The sequence below is a fragment of the Gossypium raimondii genome, chromosome 2, assembly GCF_025698545.1.
Source record: "Gossypium raimondii isolate GPD5lz chromosome 2, ASM2569854v1, whole genome shotgun sequence".
Taxonomy (NCBI): Eukaryota; Viridiplantae; Streptophyta; class Magnoliopsida; order Malvales; family Malvaceae; genus Gossypium; species Gossypium raimondii.
This window is the reverse complement of record NC_068566.1, coordinates 34,330,127-34,348,163: the sequence shown is the minus strand read 5'-3', so window position 1 is coordinate 34,348,163 and position 18,037 is coordinate 34,330,127. Positions and strand designations below refer to the sequence as shown.

Sequence of the window (18,037 nt, the reverse complement as noted above, 5' to 3'; positions counted from 1 at the left end):
TAAGGTGGACAAATTTTATTACGATGGGTGACAATGGTTACAAGGACCTAAAATTATTTTTAAAATTTAACTCGAACAAATATATTCGATTCGATTCGATTCGAATTTCATCTCACTCGACTCGATTCGAGAAAACTTCAAATAAAGTTAGGATGATAAAATGAGATTCGAAAACTCGATTAACTCGAAAATTTTCGATTCGATTCGATTCGATTCGATCGAATGCTCACCCCTAGATGAGAACTTGCAAGAGAGAGAACTTATGTATGAAAGGCCATTGGTTATATACATGTTGTACACCTGGAAAATAAGATTCACTCTCAAAGTTTGCTATTAATAGATTTTTGGACATTTGAAGATTTTGGCATATTCCTTAAAGCGAATACTGCATATAATTATTTGGAAATTATATTTATTGACTTAGTGGCATTATAGAATTCACATTGATTTAGACATTTCCAGTAGTAAATGTCACAATAGTACTTATATGTGGATACAAATTAAAAGGAATGATAATAAAATTATCAATTTGTTACAATTTAGTACAATTGAAATACATGCTAAAATAAATCAGAAGTTTACTAATACAAATGCATTTACTACTTAGCGTGACCAGTTAGACCATCCTGGATTATATATGATGCGAAAATTAATTGAGAATTCATATGGACAATCATAAAAGAACCATAAGATTCTTTAATTTAAAGAAATCTCATTTGTTGCTTATTCTCAAGGAAAATTGATTCTTAGAAACTCACTAGCTAAAGTTGAGATTTAATGTCTTGCATTTCTGAAATAAATGTGTAACACCCCTAACCCGAATCCGTCGCCGAAACGGGGTTATGGAGCATTACCGAAGCTTACAAATTAATTATCAGACATTTCATTTCATCTAGCATTCATATTAGAAACCAATCAAAATCATACATATTGTCCCTTAAACGAACCCTCTAGGCCCAAATTACGCATTAGAAACAAATAGGGACTAAGTCGAAAACTTAAAAACTTTTTTGAAAATATTTAAAATTTTCAACACTGTAGGGATCATACGGCCGTGTGGCCAGGTCGTGTGACTCACACAGTTTGGAGACACGCCCGTGGCCGAGGCCATGTGGGCATTCGAAATAGGGACACACGGCCGTGTCTCAGCCCGTGTTTGTGCCCTTGTGAATATACTGACTTAGGTCACACGGCCAAGTCATACGTTCGTGTGCTAGACCATGTGAGCATTCTGTTTTGTGCAAATTTAAGATACAGGGGACACACGATCGTGTTACATGGCCGTGTGTCACACACGATTGAGACACACGCCCATGTCTCTGCCCAAGTGGACGAAAATAAGTCATTTTACAACCCATATTTCTCACCCAATTCTAAGTTAGTCTACAATCAACATTACACATATCAACAAGTCATAATTAGACATCCAAAACAAGCCAAAATAAGTGGCTAAACTCAAAAAATTGCATATAGGTCATCATTAAACAAAATACCTATACATGTCATTATAACCAAAATCAAAAAATTCAAAAGTACCGATAGAACCGATGGATAGTGTGATACAACTCCGACAAGCTTCCAACCCAATCGAGCTTCCGATAATCTGAAAAGTAAATGAAAATAAATACATAAGAAATGAATGCTTAATAAACTCGTATAAACTTTAATCATAATACTTCTTTTCAAATATGAAATTTATACACATCAAGAATAATCCAATATTGATACCACAATACTCATGAAGTTATATTTAACAACTCACTAAGTGAATAAATCTATAGTATCACTTATACATATTATTCCTAGCATAGTAGGATTTTAAACAACTTTAACTCTTCCAAAAAAATTTTATTTTCATTTGCGTTTCTTTATTTTGCACACTCATTCCATATGCATAACACACCAGTCATAACCATATCATTCAACCATAGCTACAAGCTAGTGCATTTAAACTTAGACATTTTTCGAATTAATCATATGATAAATCATTTCATAAGAAATTACAGAACTTAAACCTTACCACTCTTTCATGAGCACTAGCATATTTTCATTTGAGTACTTACCCTTTAAATGCATCATATAAATAAACATATTACCATTTAGCCTATAGCTTGGCACTTGCCTAAGCATCAAACAACACTTGTTAGTGTATTTAAACATATTTCATATAAATTCAACATTGATAATCTTATTTTCTCAACATGTCACACTTGAGTTTATTACTCGTCTCAACTTACATAATTTCCTTGTATCATCATATCAAAATATTCATATATGTGCATATCGTGATACATACCATTCTCTTATTGTTTCTTCATAATCATATATCATTCATTTCATTATATCAATATCTCATGTACCATAATTTCCACATATTTCGTATAAATATCAAGAAACATGTATGAGCTCAATAATAATCAAATTTCCATATACATATACTTTCCACATTACATGTCCATATGACAGGTACAAATCAAATCTATATATTTCAAATTTATTTCCGTAATGATTCGTCTCAAATTCAAATTATCTCATACTAGAACTTTGTCCGTTGAACCATTTAAATATTGATGGATACACGGGTAGTACACAGGAAGTGTACAATCTGTAATTCGTCAATTCATATTCAGGAATGTTCATTCGAGCACATATACAGGAAGCTCATGTGAGCCAATATTGGGAGGCTTATCCAGACTATATAACGGGAAGCTCATAAGATCCATATTCAAGAAGCTCATGCGAGCCTATAACAGGTAGCACCGAAGAGCCATTAATCGGGAAGCTCATGCGAGCTTATAATAGGTAGCTCCAAAGAGCCATTAATCGGGAAGCTCCGGATAGCCATATATCGGAAAGTTCAAGCGAGACATGTCAGGAAGCTCACAAAGAGCCAATTAATGGGAAGCTCACGAAGAGTCATATATCGGGATGCTCATAAGAGCTAAGGTGTGTCAACAACACATGCGGGATCACAACCTATCGAGATGCTCCAAAGAGCTATAACGGGAAGCTCGCAAGAACTACATAACTGGAAGCTTATGAGAGCTAATAACGGGACACTCTTTCGAGCTGTGGTGTGTCCGCAACACATGTACGAACACAACCAGTCGGGATGCTCTGAAGAGCTATAACAGGAAGCTCGTGAGAGCCATATATTGGCAACCCTGTATCCATCGAATTTCATTTGTTCAAACGGGACTTAATACTTGTCATATATTTTTCAGATATGTGATCAATATTCATACATAGAAATTACACAATTTACATACACAACATTTAATTCAAACATATAAATATACAAATTTAGTGACACGAACTTACCTGAATTAAATTGTAATAATTGTAAGAGTTCAGGGACTATTATACTATTTTTTCTTTTTTTTCACGAGTATCTACGAAATCTTGATCAAAATATAAAATTACTCATTCATTAGCATATATTTCAGTTCTAATTCATTTCACAATTTATACCTTTCAATTTTTTGAATTTACACAATTACCCCAAATTTTACAACTTTTGCAATTTAGTCTCTTAACTAGTTAATCTATCAAATCAACTATTTTTTCTCAATTAATAATTTATCCAAATATTCTAGGCTATCATACTGCCCTTAATAAAATAGAAATTTAATACCAAACCCTAATATTTTAACCATTTTCACAATTTGATCCTAACATCAATATTTAATAAAACCACTTTATAATATCATCATACAACAAAATTAAAGCTCTAAACTAACTTGATATATAATTTCTTTCAATATATTAATTTAGATAATAAAAAATTCATTTCATGACATTTGGTCATTTTTGTCATTTTACAAAATTACCCTTTAAAATTTTACTTTTATTCAATTTAGTCCTCGAGCCTAAACATGCAAATTAGCCATTTTAATGTAAACCCTTACTAGCTAAATATTCATATATATTCTCCTCCTCCTCCTCTCCATTCCACATCCTTAATGTATATATATTTGTTAGAATCTTTAGCTTTTAGTATATAACATGCTTATATGTAACATTATCTATAATTCCACTATTTACTTATGTGTTCATATCAAAGTCTGTCCACTTGAGTCATAGTCACTAAATTATTTATATCTTGAGCTACAGAATTCTAAGTTAAGATCTGCTTGATGTTTTTGAAACTATACTCAAATATCTTTCTACCATAAAATTTCAGAATTTATAATTTAGCCGATAAGTACAAGAAAATCTTCAAATTTATCCATGTTCGTTATTTGATAGCTTTGACCTTTCTTTACTAAAATTAATTATCTCTTAGTACAGGGTTTGGATGATGTTTCCGTTTGTTTATCTTGAAAATAGACTCATTAAGAATTTAAAATATAAATTTAAACCCCTAATTAATTTTTTATAATTTTGATGATTTTCCAAAGTCGTAACAAGGAACCCGAAATCAATCTAACCTTGTCTCACAAAAATTCATATATCTCATAATATGAAATTCTTTTGCTTACAAAGTTTTTTCTATGTAAAACTAGACTAAATATGATTTAATTTAATACTTTAATCAACCTCTAATTCAATTTCTACAATTTTGGTGAATTTTCAAAGTTAGACTACTCGCTTCTATCCAAAACTGTTTTAGTGCAAAATGTTGATAACCAAGTTTATAACACCTCATTTACTTTCTCTACAATATTTCCCATGACTTCCTCTTATTTCCTTCACTAAAATATCAAGAACATAGAACCTTATATAAGAAAACTCTACTTTAACATCATTTTCATGTTTTTCAATAATATCAAACTTAAAAATATATTGAAATCTTGATGTTCTTACCTTGTCCTATTGATTTCAATCTTTAACTTGACTTTCTCTCCTCCAACTTCTATGAAAATTTCTTGGAATTCTTGGTGAAAATGGTAATTTTTGTGAAATAACCAAATTGTAAAGAAAAGAAAATTTCTTTCTTTCTTTTCTCTTCTCACGTTAGTAGCATGGAAAGATGAAGAGAATTCTTCATCTTTCTTTCCTTATATACTAAATAAAATAATAAAATATAATTAAAAGCCAAATCAAAGTATTAATAAAATAATATTTATTTATTTATTTAATCTAAAATATCACCAACATCATCATTACTCTTCAAAATTATCTTCCTTGCTAAATGACCATTTTGCCCCTTATGATTCTTCAAAATTTCTACATTGACTCATCACTCATTTTGGTAAAATTGTGATTTAACCCCTCATACTTTTTTCAGTTATTCAATTTGGTCCTAATTCATCCATTTTCCTTAGTTTCTAGATAATTCCACCATTAAAATATTTGCACTATTGGTTCTTCAACTTTTTCATATTTACACTTTAACCCCTCAAATTTTGAGTATTTATTCTTGGGCCACAAAACTTTTTCTCACTTTTGTGATTTAGCCCTTTCTTGAATTAATATATCATAATATACTTCCCAATGTTGACATAACTTAAAATTTCTCTTTTTGTCACTTTATTTCCTTATGTTACTATATCAAGAACAATATTTCACTTTCTTACTATAGTAACTTTCGGGGTATTACAATATGGGCCCATTCATCCGCCATGTGGATGGTTTTAATATTATATGATTTTGGTAGATGCATCTATAAAATAATCACATGCGTTACCAACTCGCAACCTGTCGTTTGCGAGATTGCTTGTTTAAATGATTAATTTTAGATCATGCAATTAAAACAATTCATCTTGCTAATGTTGGTGAGTTTACATCCCAAGTTATCAATGATTATTGCATGTTAATTGGGATAAAAGTTGAACATCCTATAGCTCATGTTCACACACAAAATTGATTTAGCTGAATTGTTTATTAAATGCCTCCAACTAATAACTAAATCATTACTTATGAGGACAAAACTTTCTATTTTAGCATGAGATTGTATTGATTTACATGTTGTACGCATCAAGCTAATAAATTATAAATACTCCCCATTACAATTTATTTTTGGTCAAGAGCCAAATATTTCCCATCTTACAATTTTTGGATGTGCGGCATATGTTCCAACTGCTCCACCACAACGCACAAAGATGGGTCATAATAAGAGACTGAGAATTTATATTTATATGAGTCTCCTTATAATATTTTTGAGCTATTAATTTGATATTTAGTTATGACATGAGTTGTTCGTTTCCCCAACATTAGGGGGAAGAGAATAAAAAGTTGGATTAATAAAGTACTTAAAACGAATTATCAATGTCTAAGATCCTTGTACGAAGAAATGTGAACTAGAAGTTCAACAGATAATTCATTTTACAAATCAACTGCCAAATTCATTAAATCTCACATACCAGTTGAAAATGCTCCAATACGAATTGATGTCCTAATACGACAAATTGTTAGTGCAAAAGAAAGTAATTCATGCTTAAAGCGTGAAAGACTGATCGGTTCCAGATATTAAAATCCTCGTAAAAGAAAAGGAGCAAACCTTCAAAATGGTCATATAGTGGAGGCGGGGGCTCCTAAAGAGACCCATGACATAAATAATTATAAAACTCAAGAAGAGATTTAGGCACCTAAAAGTGAAAATGGAAATGATGAAAATAAAGAGATCTCGATAAGTAATGTCAATACGAGAAAAAGATGGAACCGGAAAAAAATGTAGTTGTTGACAACAATTTTGCTTATAATGTTGCTATTGAAATAACAAACGAAAATAAGAATATTGAGCCTAAATCTACTAAGGAATGTAAAAATAGAAAAGATTGGCCAAAATGGAAAGATGCAATTCAAGCAGAATTGAATTCACTTTCTAAACGTGAAGTTTTTGGACCTCTAGTCCAAACACCTAAAGGTGTAAATCTGGTAGGATATAAATGGGTATTTGTGCAAAAATGCAATGAAATTGATGAAGTTGTAAGATATAAAGCTCGACTTGTAACACAAAGATTTTCATAAAGGCCCAACATTGATTATGAAGAGACATATTCTCCTATGGGGGATGCAATCACGTTTAGATATCTTATTAGTCTGACAGTATGTGAAAAACTTGATATGCATCTAATGGATGTTGTTATAGCCTATTTATATGGTACACTTGATAGTGAAATTTATATGAAAATCCTTGAAGGATTTAAAATCTGAGAAGGATATAGAGTTTCTTGAGAAAATTGTTCAAGCAGATTAAAGAAAAATTTATATGGATTAAAACAATTTGGACATATGTGGTACAATCGTCCTAGTGAATACTTGTTAAAAGAATGTTACAAAAACGATCTGATTTGTCCATGTGTCTTTATAAAAAGGTTTGGATCAGATTTTGTAATAATTGTTGTTTATATTGATGATCTAAATATTATTGAAACTCCTGAAAAGCTTCAAAATACAATAAATTGTTTAAAGAAAGAATTTGAGATGAAAGATCTTGGAAAAAAAATGTTTATCTTAGCTAACAAATCGAGCATTTAAAAGATGAAATTCATGTTCATTAATCAACTTATATGCAAAATATATTAAAGAAAATTTACATTGATAAAGCACGCCCATTAAGTACTCCGATGGTTGTACGATCATTAGATGTGAATAAAGATTAATTTCATCCTTACGAGAATGATGAAAAGTTTATTGTTCCTGAAGTATCATACTTAAGTGCCATAAGAGCATTGATGTATCTTGCAAATAACACAAGACCTGGTATAGATTTCATTATAAATTTGTTAACAAGATCTAGTTCTTCTCCAACACGTAGACATTGGAATGGAATTAAGCATATATTTAGATCTTTCAAAAGGATCATTGATATGGGGTTATTTTATTTAGATGATTTAAAATCCCTATTAGTTGGAAATACTGATGCTGGATACTTACCAAATCCACATAAAGGTCAATCTCAAACAGGATATTTATTTACATGTTGGGGGGTACTACCATATCACGGTGTTTGACAAAGCAAACATTAGCTGTTGCTTCTTCAAATCATGTAGAAATAATTGCAATGCATGAGGCAAGTCGAGAGTGTGTTTGACTAAGGTTGTTGACCCAACATATCTAGAAGATATGTAATTTACCTTTACAGGAAAAGATGTCAACTATCTTATATGAAGATAATGCAGCATGGATAGCTCAATTGAACAGTGGTTATATCAAAGGTGATAGAACGAAACATATTTCACCAAAATTATTCTTCATCCATGATCTTGAGAAAAGAGGTGATATAAATGTTTAACAAATTCGTTCTAGTGATAATTTAGCATATATTTTCACTAAAGCATTGCCAACTTCAACATTTGAAAGACTACTACACAAGATTGGAATGTGTCAACTCAAAGATGTAATGTAATGTTGCCATTAGTGGGAGTTTAAAACAAGTTGTACTATTTTCCTTTAACTAAGGTTTTGTTCTATTGGATTTTCCTAGTAAAGGTTTTTAATGAGGCAGCTTGTAATAGAAGATTATGTACTTTTTTTTCCTTCATTAGGTTTTTATCCCACAAGGTTTTTCCTAATAAGGTTTTAATGAGGCACATTATCTACCAATGGACATCTAAGGGGGAGTCTAATGAATATCTTATTAAGTGGATGTTCATCATGATCAAGATAAATTTTTGATGTACTTTAAATTCTAATAGTTATTAGAATTAGATCTCTACTTCTTTAATACTTCTTATGCCTATAAATAGAGAATCGATGAAGCATTGTAATCATCCATTTGATTAATAAAGTACATTCTCTATTGCTTTCATATTTTCTTTATTCTTTATTCTCTTCATTTCTCTTTATTTTATAACAAATATTAGATAATTCAAACATAATAAATACAAAAACAATTAAAATATTACAATAAAAGTACAACAAAACCCCCAGTAGTATACGTTGGATTGCATTTTAGCTCATCTATTGAAAAATGGATAAATTAGTCCTTGTACGTTAGATGAGTGAGCAAAACAATCCCTCCATTAAAATTTGATGTTTATATATAAAGTATAGTAAGAATTTATCCTCAACCTTTACACGTTTATTCAATTTGATCCATACTCTTTTAATTGGAAGTAAATTAGTAAGTATTTAAAACTAATAAGGCTAAAAGGTCAAAAAGGCCTTAGTAATATTTTAAAAAATTAATTAATCCATTTTAAAATTTAAAATTATTAAAAATCATAAAAAATATAAAAAATTTAAAAATCATAAAATTTTAAAATTATAATTTTTAATTAAAAATAACAATACCAACCCAATAAAAGAGTAGGGTCAATTTTTTAAAATATTCTAGCCATTAGATTTTAATGTGCTAGTGTTGTTATTTTTAATAAAAATTTATAATTCTTTTATAAATTGTGTTCATGATTTTAAATTTTAAAACGGCTTAATTGATTTTTTTTAAATTGTTACTAAGGCTTTTTTGACCCTTTAATTGTATTAGTTTCAAAATTTTCTAATATATTTCCAATAAAAGAGTAGGGATCAAATTAAATAAACGTGTAAAGTTTAAGGGCTAAGTTTACTATTATACCTTATATATAAACACTAAAATTTAACAAAGGGACTATTTTACTTACTTATCTACTGTATGAGGACTAATTTACCCATTTCTTTAATAGAGAGACTAAAATGGATATATTACAAGCAATTTTGTGATACTTTTAGCAAAATATTACACAAATTTATGAATTTGAAAAATCTATATAAAAAATATTAATTTCTTAAGTTTATAATTAAAATTACATACACCTCATGAGCATAAATACAAATACATAAATATTTTCTCTAAATTAAATGGGTACGAGAACTTATGAACTAAAATGTGAGAACCTCAATACAAATTCACAAATTCTCCTATAAATAAAATCACAATAAAAATTATATAACACAAAAATAATTACAATATAAAATAAAAATAACATTATTTATTATTGGTATGATCCTGTTAAATAATATGGACAAATCTCTTGAAATTAATACAACAGTAAATAAGTTACTATATGATAAAGATACAAAATATGATAAATAATTAATATGCAAGATAAAAATAATAATAATCATACGAATACATCAAAACATACACAAATTGTTAACACTTAAAAGTTTGTTTGAATTTATATAAACAAATTTATAAACTAAGAAAAGGAAATACAGGTTCATGTCTTGATCTACATCTGGTGAAAAAGAGTTAAAATTATGGTAGTTAGTATCGTTCCGGCATTGCTTGTATCTGCCGAAATATGTTTTTCTGATAGTAAATCAGAACAATAAAATTTAGGTTCAATTCCAATGTAAATTTTGATTAGGATTGATGTGTACCGGTTGATTTCGTTCATACTGGTCGATACCAAAAAAATTAATTTTTAATTTTTATTATTTATTTGTAAAATATATATATTAAATTTAAATTTTAAAAATATTATTTATTTTGAATTTTTGAATTATAAATGGTTAGCCTAGTATGAGATGATCTTATTGTTTAAATTATTTGGAATAATTTTTTTGCTTATTTATTTTAAGTTTGTTTAATGATAGATTGTATTTGTGAAGCTTACTAAAGAATATTTTATATAGTTGATGAGTTTTTTTTTGTGTGTGTGAGATTTGAACCTATGTCACCAACATTTTAAAAATCCTTTCTTTATCACTTCAACCATTATGAATATTTTATATTTGTGATTTATTTAATTTTATCATCTGATATTTGTAATTACTTTTATATACAAATATCAAATATTTTCAAAAATAACGATAAATCCGAAATGGTATACTAAAGCAAACCTGTACTCAAGATGTATCAATATTAAAAGAAAAACAATACACCCATCAGACGATACTAACTAACTACCTTGATTAAAATTGATGGTTGTTTGATTCACTACAAACTACTTCCGAAAAATAATTTTTGGACAACAATATAATTTTTTTAAATGTGATATTTTCTGATGCTTTTACACAAAACATTTTCAATTTTTGACAAAATTTGTGAATTCATTTTCCAAAGATTATTTTAAATGAAATAAACACAACATAACCATTTTCATAAACACAACATAAGCATTTTCATATAAAAACAATTCTTTTCGTGATTAATCTAAAATATTTATTTTAATTGTTAAATAAACAATTTTTTATTAAGAATTTCATCGAAATATACATTATAATTTAAATAACTTTAACAAACTTTCAACCTTCATCATTACAAATTTGTACGTCAACATTACATACAAGGAAGCTTCAAGTGGGTAAAATCAACGCAACGACTAAGCTTTTTGCTTAAGAAAATAAGCAGAGAAGAAACAAATCACCACCACCACCACCACCACCACCACCACCACCACCACCACCACCAAACAACCATATTCAATCATCCAATCATGCATTTTTTGGGGATTCCCACATTTATTTCAGAGGTCGCCTGCCCAAAAGAATAAACTCGTGATGAAAGTATTCACTAAAGGTGTAACACATTTTTGGGGTTTTAGTGCAGTTCATTCACCATGTTCTGCCAGCTCTAGTATCCATAAAAAGAAAAAAAAACCTTCTTCGTAAGGCATGACGTAATCGCTAAACCAGTCCACATAAAAGCAGCTCCATACCCTACAATTTGAACGCCACTTCTCACTCTCAACTCTAAAACACTAAAGCAATGTCCGCCGCCGGCCAACATATTCTGGTGTATCCGTTTCCGACGTCCGGCCATTTCATCCCTTTCCTCGACCTTACTCACCGTTTACTCAATCGCCGCCTAACTGTCACTGTATTGGTCACACCCAACAACCTCCATCTCCTCGACCCGCTCCTGACCCGCCATGCTTCCTCTTCACTCCATCACCTGCTTCTCCCCGACATGGACCCATTGCCAGCACCCAACCTCCCCGCTAGATTGCGCCGCTTGCGTGACCTTCACTATCCTGCTCTGCTCCAATGGTTTCAGTCCTTAACTTCTCCCCCTGTTGCTATTTTTTCCGATTTCTTCCTTGGATGGACTCAGAGTCTCGCTTCCGAGTTAGGCCTACGACGGATTGTCTTCTCGCCCTCCAGTTCCTTCAGCTACTCTTTGAACATGTCGTTGTGTCGGGAATCACTGAGGATCGATGATCCCCAGGCCGAAAAGCAAACGTTATCGTTTCCGGATATCCCTAATTCTCCTAAATACCCGGCCTATCAAATCAACTCGATTTACAGGACATACAAAGATGCCGACCCAGACAAGGAATTCTACAGGAGAAACTGGCTCCAGAATCTGGAGAGTTGGGGGGTCGTTTTCAACACCTTCTCTGACTTGGAGGCCATTTACATTGACCACTTGAAGAAAGAGATCATGGGTCATGATCGGATTTGGGCGGTTGGGCCCGTACTGGGAGACGATGGCTTGGACACCACCAATCGCGGTGGGTCTAGTTCGGTGCCATTTCAGGAGCTGGTGGCGTGGTTGGATTCACGGGACGACAACTCCGTCGTCTACGTATCTTTTGGGAGTCACTACGTGTTGACACTTAAGCAAATGGATGTGGTGGCGTCCGGGCTCGAGGAAAGTGGGGTCAACTTCGTTTGGTCCGTAAGGGAACCCAAGGCCTCGCAAGTCTCGCGCGACCACGGCGTGATTCCGGATGGATTTGAGGATCGTGTGGCGGGAAAAGGGTTTTTAATCAAAGGGTGGGCGCCCCAACTGGCGGTTCTTCGACACCGAGCCGTGGGGGCTTTTTTGACACACTGCGGCTGGAATTCGACATTGGAAGGGATTGCCGCCGGGGTGGTTATGCTGACATGGCCGATGGGTGCAGACCAGTTTACGAATACCAAGTTGTTGGTTGATGAATGTGGGGTGGGAATACGAGTGGGTGAGTCGACTCAAAACATACCAGAGTCAAGCACGTTGGCTCGAATGTTGGTGGAGTCACTCGATGGGAGCAGAGCAGAGAGGAGTCAAGCCAAGATGTTGAGTGAGGAAGCCCTGAATGCAGTCAATGGTGGAACTTCAGACAACGATTTGGGTTCCTTAGTTAAAGCGATTAATGAAATAAAACCCTCTACAGGAAGCAATAAAATCTGACCGGATCACCTGTCCTGTTTCATAAAAAACTCACTCTTATCCAAATTTAATTGATTCGTTTGATGTTATGAGTCAGCAACACAATTACTACAATAAAGCTGCTCCTGTTCACGTCTTTATTTACATCTTGTGAAGAAAAAAAATTAAAACTCAACTTCAACCACTGCCCTATTATTGGCAAACTACTAAAAGATAGCCACCATATAACAGTCCCTACCGATCCCAACAGTGTCAGCTCAGTTCTATTCCGTGCGTTGCGAAAACCATGTTTCAAATACAGTATTGATTGTCTGGAAGCACATCCTAAATCACTTATGAATCGAGTGTCATCAACGCAAGAATCTGACTTTTCCAACTATGACGTTATCACCGAACTCTAGCCAATTCCATATCCTTAATCACCGTATCTAATCTCTGAGAAAGCCCAGCTCTCCGATACCCTGCAACCAACGAATCGTAAGTCGATTTCGTGAGCTTATGAGAACGCTTAATATGTTCCAAAAATAGATCTAGCCTATCATAAGCTTCTACCCTGAAGTAACAGCAGATAACCTTCTCAACATCATCGGCGCATCTGAAAGATAATCCTTCTTTCAACATCCTGCCCACAGAGTATTCTACATCATCCAATCGATTTAACGTAGCATACATCCTTATGATCCCGGAGTTCACCTGTGATAAAACCGTGACAGCCTGACCTGACTCCACTACAGTTGAAAGTAGCTCCCCCATTTCTTCTACTTTTTCATGTTCCGAATATAAACCGACAACCTTCTCAACCATCCAGACACTAATTTCCTGCCAAACTTCTAGACAAGATTTGATGAACTCTTTAACTTGATTGAATCTCCGGCGTCTACAAAACCCCTCCAGTAAATTCTCCAATATGGTCTCACTAGTCATTATTCCAGTTGATTTTATTTCATCGTAGAATCTATCGGCACCATCAAAGTCTCTAGCTTTAATGCAACCGGAAACAAGAGATTCATATGTTTGAAGAGTGGCACAATAACCGGCAGCTTTTTTTGCCGAGTACCAACTTTTCATGGCATCGGTATTTCCTAAACTCGAAAACCCAATTATGAAGGTCTCATAAGTCTCATCATTTGGTTTATAATCCTCTGAACTCTGCATAATCTCGAATAAGCTCAATGCTGTAATCGAATCTTTCGAAGACAAACAGGCGTGTATAAGGGAATTGAAAAGGGAAGTTGTGGGTTTAATCCCATGAACCTCCATTGAAGTAAACACATGCATTGCCCGTGAAGCATTTCGGATCTTTGCACAAAGAGACATTAAATACAAATACTGATCGTAATCTCTTTCATTTCCCTTCAACATTTTCTCTAATTTCCATTCCAGAACCTGAGCAATAAAATAGTAATCTAAGTTAAATAATGGGGAAAAAAAGGCATTCATTCAGTAAATTAAGCCATCGTTAAGTAGCTATTTTATGTAAATCAGGTTCAATTATTTGTAAGTTAGATCGTCTATTTGGAGTATTTAGGGGATTCGTATCTTCTTCACCCATACTTAAATATGATTCGAACATAAGTAGTAGAAGAAAATTAAGAGTGGGAACAACATAAATAAAAGAAGGGTATGGGTTGTTGAACTCATTCATGTTCAAAAATCTCAGCAGCCAAAGCAATCTCATCTGTCAATAAAAGAAAGGAAAAAGCAAAAAATAGAAGAGAAATGGGTTTTAGGGTCTTACAAGCCGAGCCTTGTCAGATGACAAAGAGGGGAGACAGGCGAGGAGGGAATCCCAGGAAAAGTGGGGATTATCTTGGGGAAAACAAGTAGCTGAATCAAGGGTAGACTTGATTAATGCGCTGGGCAACTGAAGCAGCTTGTTTGGAAGAGGATCCAAAGACGATAACGAGCGTTGAGATTTAAAAGGGGTTTGAACAAATTGAGAACTTAAACCTCTTTTAGCTACGGCTCTTAAAAAACCCTCGCCAAGGAACGCCATTGTTCTCCCCCCTGTTTGCCTGGGAAAATATTTCATCTTCACAGTGGAAATGGGAATAGGGCGTGTTTGGTTGTAAAAGAAAAAAACCCCCCAATTTATTGACCTTAAAATTATTATATTTTAAACATCAATTAATTAATTCATTTACAAATACATCCATGATGTAAAAGTTTGGAAGGCACATAGTTAATTTGTTATGTAATTAGTAGTGACATATAACTTCCGTTTTGATTTGAAGTCCACATAATTGCTAAAAGTGTTCATAGTCCCAACTAATATAATGTTATAATTAGGTAATGGAATCTCTAATAACATACTAACATGAAAAATAGGGTCTAAATATGCTCGTAATAAAACGACATTAGATCTAGGCTTGCATACAAAATAACTGCTTCACCATCTCTTCCATGTCCTGGGCCGAGCTGCCACCTTCTCTTACTGCTTCCAATGCTGCCTTTCTCAATTCCATAACTCCTTTCCTCTCAACTCCCTTCTCCCGGCTCACTGATTCCGCCAAGACTCGGGCCAACTCCTCTGGGTTCGGCACTGTTTGAGGACCCTCACATGCCTTCTTACCCACCTTTAGCTCTTCCACCAACAATGTTTGGTCCACAAACTGGTCCGCTCCGAATGGCCACGTCAGCATGGTTACGCCAGCTACCACTGCTTCCAACACCGAGTTCCACCCGCAATGAGTTAAGAATGCACCCACTGCTCGGTGACTCAGTATAGCAACTTGCGGGGCCCACCCTCTGATCACGAGTCCATTGTTAGCGACGCGATCTTCGAACCCATTCGGGATCATTCCGTAATTTGCCTCCACGTGTCCCACAGAAGGCTCCTTGATCGACCATATAAAACGGACACCACTCTTTTCCAACCCGGATGCAACACCGGCCATCTGATCGTTGGTTAACACGACTTGACTCCCAAAGCAAACGTACACGACTTCGCCATCTTCACACGCGTCAAGCCACGTCAGCAAGTGATCCAACGGCACCGAGCTGGACCCACCCCTATGAACAGCCAGGGTAAGGTCATCGTGGTCATGGAGAGGGAGTAAGGGTCCCACTGCCCACACTCGATCACAGCCCATCACCCGTTTCAAATGGTCAAAATAAGGCCTTTCAAGTTGATTAAAGGAGTTGACCACAAGGCCCCAGCTCTGGATGTTCGCGTGGAAAATATCTTTGATAAATTCCATGGCTGGGTCTCCCTCGACGCAAGCTCGATACAAGCCAGAGATCTTCCACCAAGGGTATTTCGGACAATTCGGAAGTTTATCAAACGAAACGACAGCCGTCTGATCACGGGGATCATCGAGTCTAGGAAGCTCCATCCACAGGGAATACAAAATAGACAAAGCCATGGCGCCGGAAGGCGAGAAAACGATGTGTTTAGCTCCGACACGGGAGGCCAAACGTTGGGTCCAGCCCAAGAACATGTCGGAGACGATGGCCGAAGGAGGCGAAGGATGGGACTGGAACCAGGAAAGCAAAGGATGGTAGAGTTGGCCGAGGGTATGCATTAAGGCAGGTAAACACCGTTGAGGGATGTCCTTTAAGTTTTCGACGGCGGAAGGAATGGAAGGGTGGGGAGGGAAAGGGAGGACCAAAGGCTGAATCCGCGGGTGGGCAGCGAGGAGTTGGGTTAATAAAGGGAGGTTCTTTGGGGTGACTAAGACGGTAATGGTTAGATCAATGTCAGTGGCGGCTAAGGCTAAGCGATGGGTGAAATCTAAGAGAGGGATGATGTGGCCTTGCGCTGGGAAAGGGAAAACAAGAATGTGGGAACTGCTCCTCAAAGTTGCCATGTGATGTAAAAAAAGAAGACAAGGAGAGATTGAAGTATGAAGGAAGTTGAAGGGTTATGGAGTGTTATGTAGCCAAAGGATTCAAACGGGGAGTTACGTGGTATCGTTTTCCAATGAAGAAGTGTGTGTTTCATGGTGGAAAAGTGGAATAGCATATGAAAACGTTGTCGGTACTATTTTTTGAAAAAAATAAAAATTTTAGGTTGTCGACTTTAAAAAACAAAATAAATGGGAGTCGCCACCAATATTTTATTGAGATGTGATTGGATCACTTAAAATGATTTTGATTTGCGAGTTTTAGAAAAAAACAGGTTTGGGAGTCAGTTACGTACGAGGAAGGATTAGCACCCTCATAACGCCTAAAATTTGGTACCAAGTTGATTAATTAGTGTCTTAAGGTCGAAAATTTTAAAAATATAATCTTTAAAAAAAACTTAAAACGTTGCGTATTAAGACCCTTCTCAATTTAGAGAAGCAAAAATGACACACCCAATGCGTTAGGGCACAACATTCTAATTTCCTCCAAAATGAATTGGGCCAAAATACTAGTGCAATAAAACTTTAAAAGAATATCTACTTATCCAAGATTTAAGAAATCACACCCAATACGTTAGGGCACGATTCCTTTAAAATCTCAAACTTGGAATATTTCTTTTACTTTAAAAGAACATCCACTTATCCAAGATTTAAGAAATCACACCCAATACGTTAGGGCACGATTCCTCTAAAATCTCAAACTCGGAATATTTCCTTTATTATTTTTAAAAAAAAATCTTCATTTCGAGAAATCAATGCGTCACATCCAATTCGTTAGGACACAACGTGTTGAATTCCCAATAATGAGTTCTTATTTTAGTTGGTTTAAAGAGCAATCCTCGATCATTAAATTTTCAAAAAAATTCGAAACCCAATACATTAGGGCTCAATTTCCTTGAGAAATCCTAAATACGAGTATTATCTCTATTTTGAAAAGTTTAATTTAAAAAAATTGAGTAAAAATGTAATGTTATGCCACTTTAAATATAATGCAATAATAAATATTACGATAGCATAAAAATAATGTAAATATATAAACAAATAAATACAATAATGGCATGCAAAATATCAAATAAATGGGCAAGATAATAAAATATGTAAACCTAAATCAATAGGCAAATGATCGAAATAAATAAAAAAATGTATACATGTACACATAAAATATATAGGTTTAAAATAATTAAATAATATCTACATTATCGAAGTTAATTAATGAAATAAATAT

General features: G+C 33.9%; 3 protein-coding genes across 5 annotated transcripts; 1 reads left to right on the top strand and 2 right to left on the bottom strand.

Annotated features, from left to right (window-relative positions):
- The first annotated feature begins 11,227 nt into the window (after nt 1-11,227).
- On the top strand, nt 11,228-13,107 carry LOC105788486 (UDP-glycosyltransferase 89B2). Its single transcript, XM_012615404.2, has one exon. It carries the CDS (start codon nt 11,582-11,584, stop codon nt 12,986-12,988), a length of 1,407 nt encoding a protein of 468 aa, XP_012470858.1. The 5' UTR covers nt 11,228-11,581; the 3' UTR covers nt 12,989-13,107.
- LOC105788487 (pentatricopeptide repeat-containing protein At5g04810, chloroplastic) lies at nt 12,971-15,138 on the bottom strand. Of its 3 annotated transcripts, none has more exons than XM_052627343.1 (3): nt 14,706-15,138; nt 13,520-14,353; nt 12,971-13,428 (listed from the first exon to the last, which is right to left on the bottom strand). In XM_052627343.1, the coding sequence occupies exons 1-3, from the start codon at nt 14,997-14,999 to the stop codon at nt 13,396-13,398; spliced, it is 1,161 nt and encodes a 386-aa protein (XP_052483303.1). In that variant the 5' UTR covers nt 15,000-15,138; the 3' UTR covers nt 12,971-13,395. The 3 variants fall into 3 exon arrangements, with proteins under 3 accessions (XP_052483303.1, XP_052483304.1, XP_012470859.1); XM_052627344.1 differs by having other exon boundaries at nt 13,541-14,353; XM_012615405.2 differs by having other exon boundaries at nt 12,971-14,353.
- An 88-nt stretch (nt 15,139-15,226) lies between these two features.
- On the bottom strand, nt 15,227-16,899 carry LOC105788485 (UDP-glycosyltransferase 89B2). The gene has a single exon (XM_012615403.2). It carries the CDS (start codon nt 16,774-16,776, stop codon nt 15,331-15,333), a length of 1,446 nt encoding a protein of 481 aa, XP_012470857.1. The 5' UTR covers nt 16,777-16,899; the 3' UTR covers nt 15,227-15,330.
- Between the last annotated feature and the right edge of the window lie 1,138 nt (nt 16,900-18,037).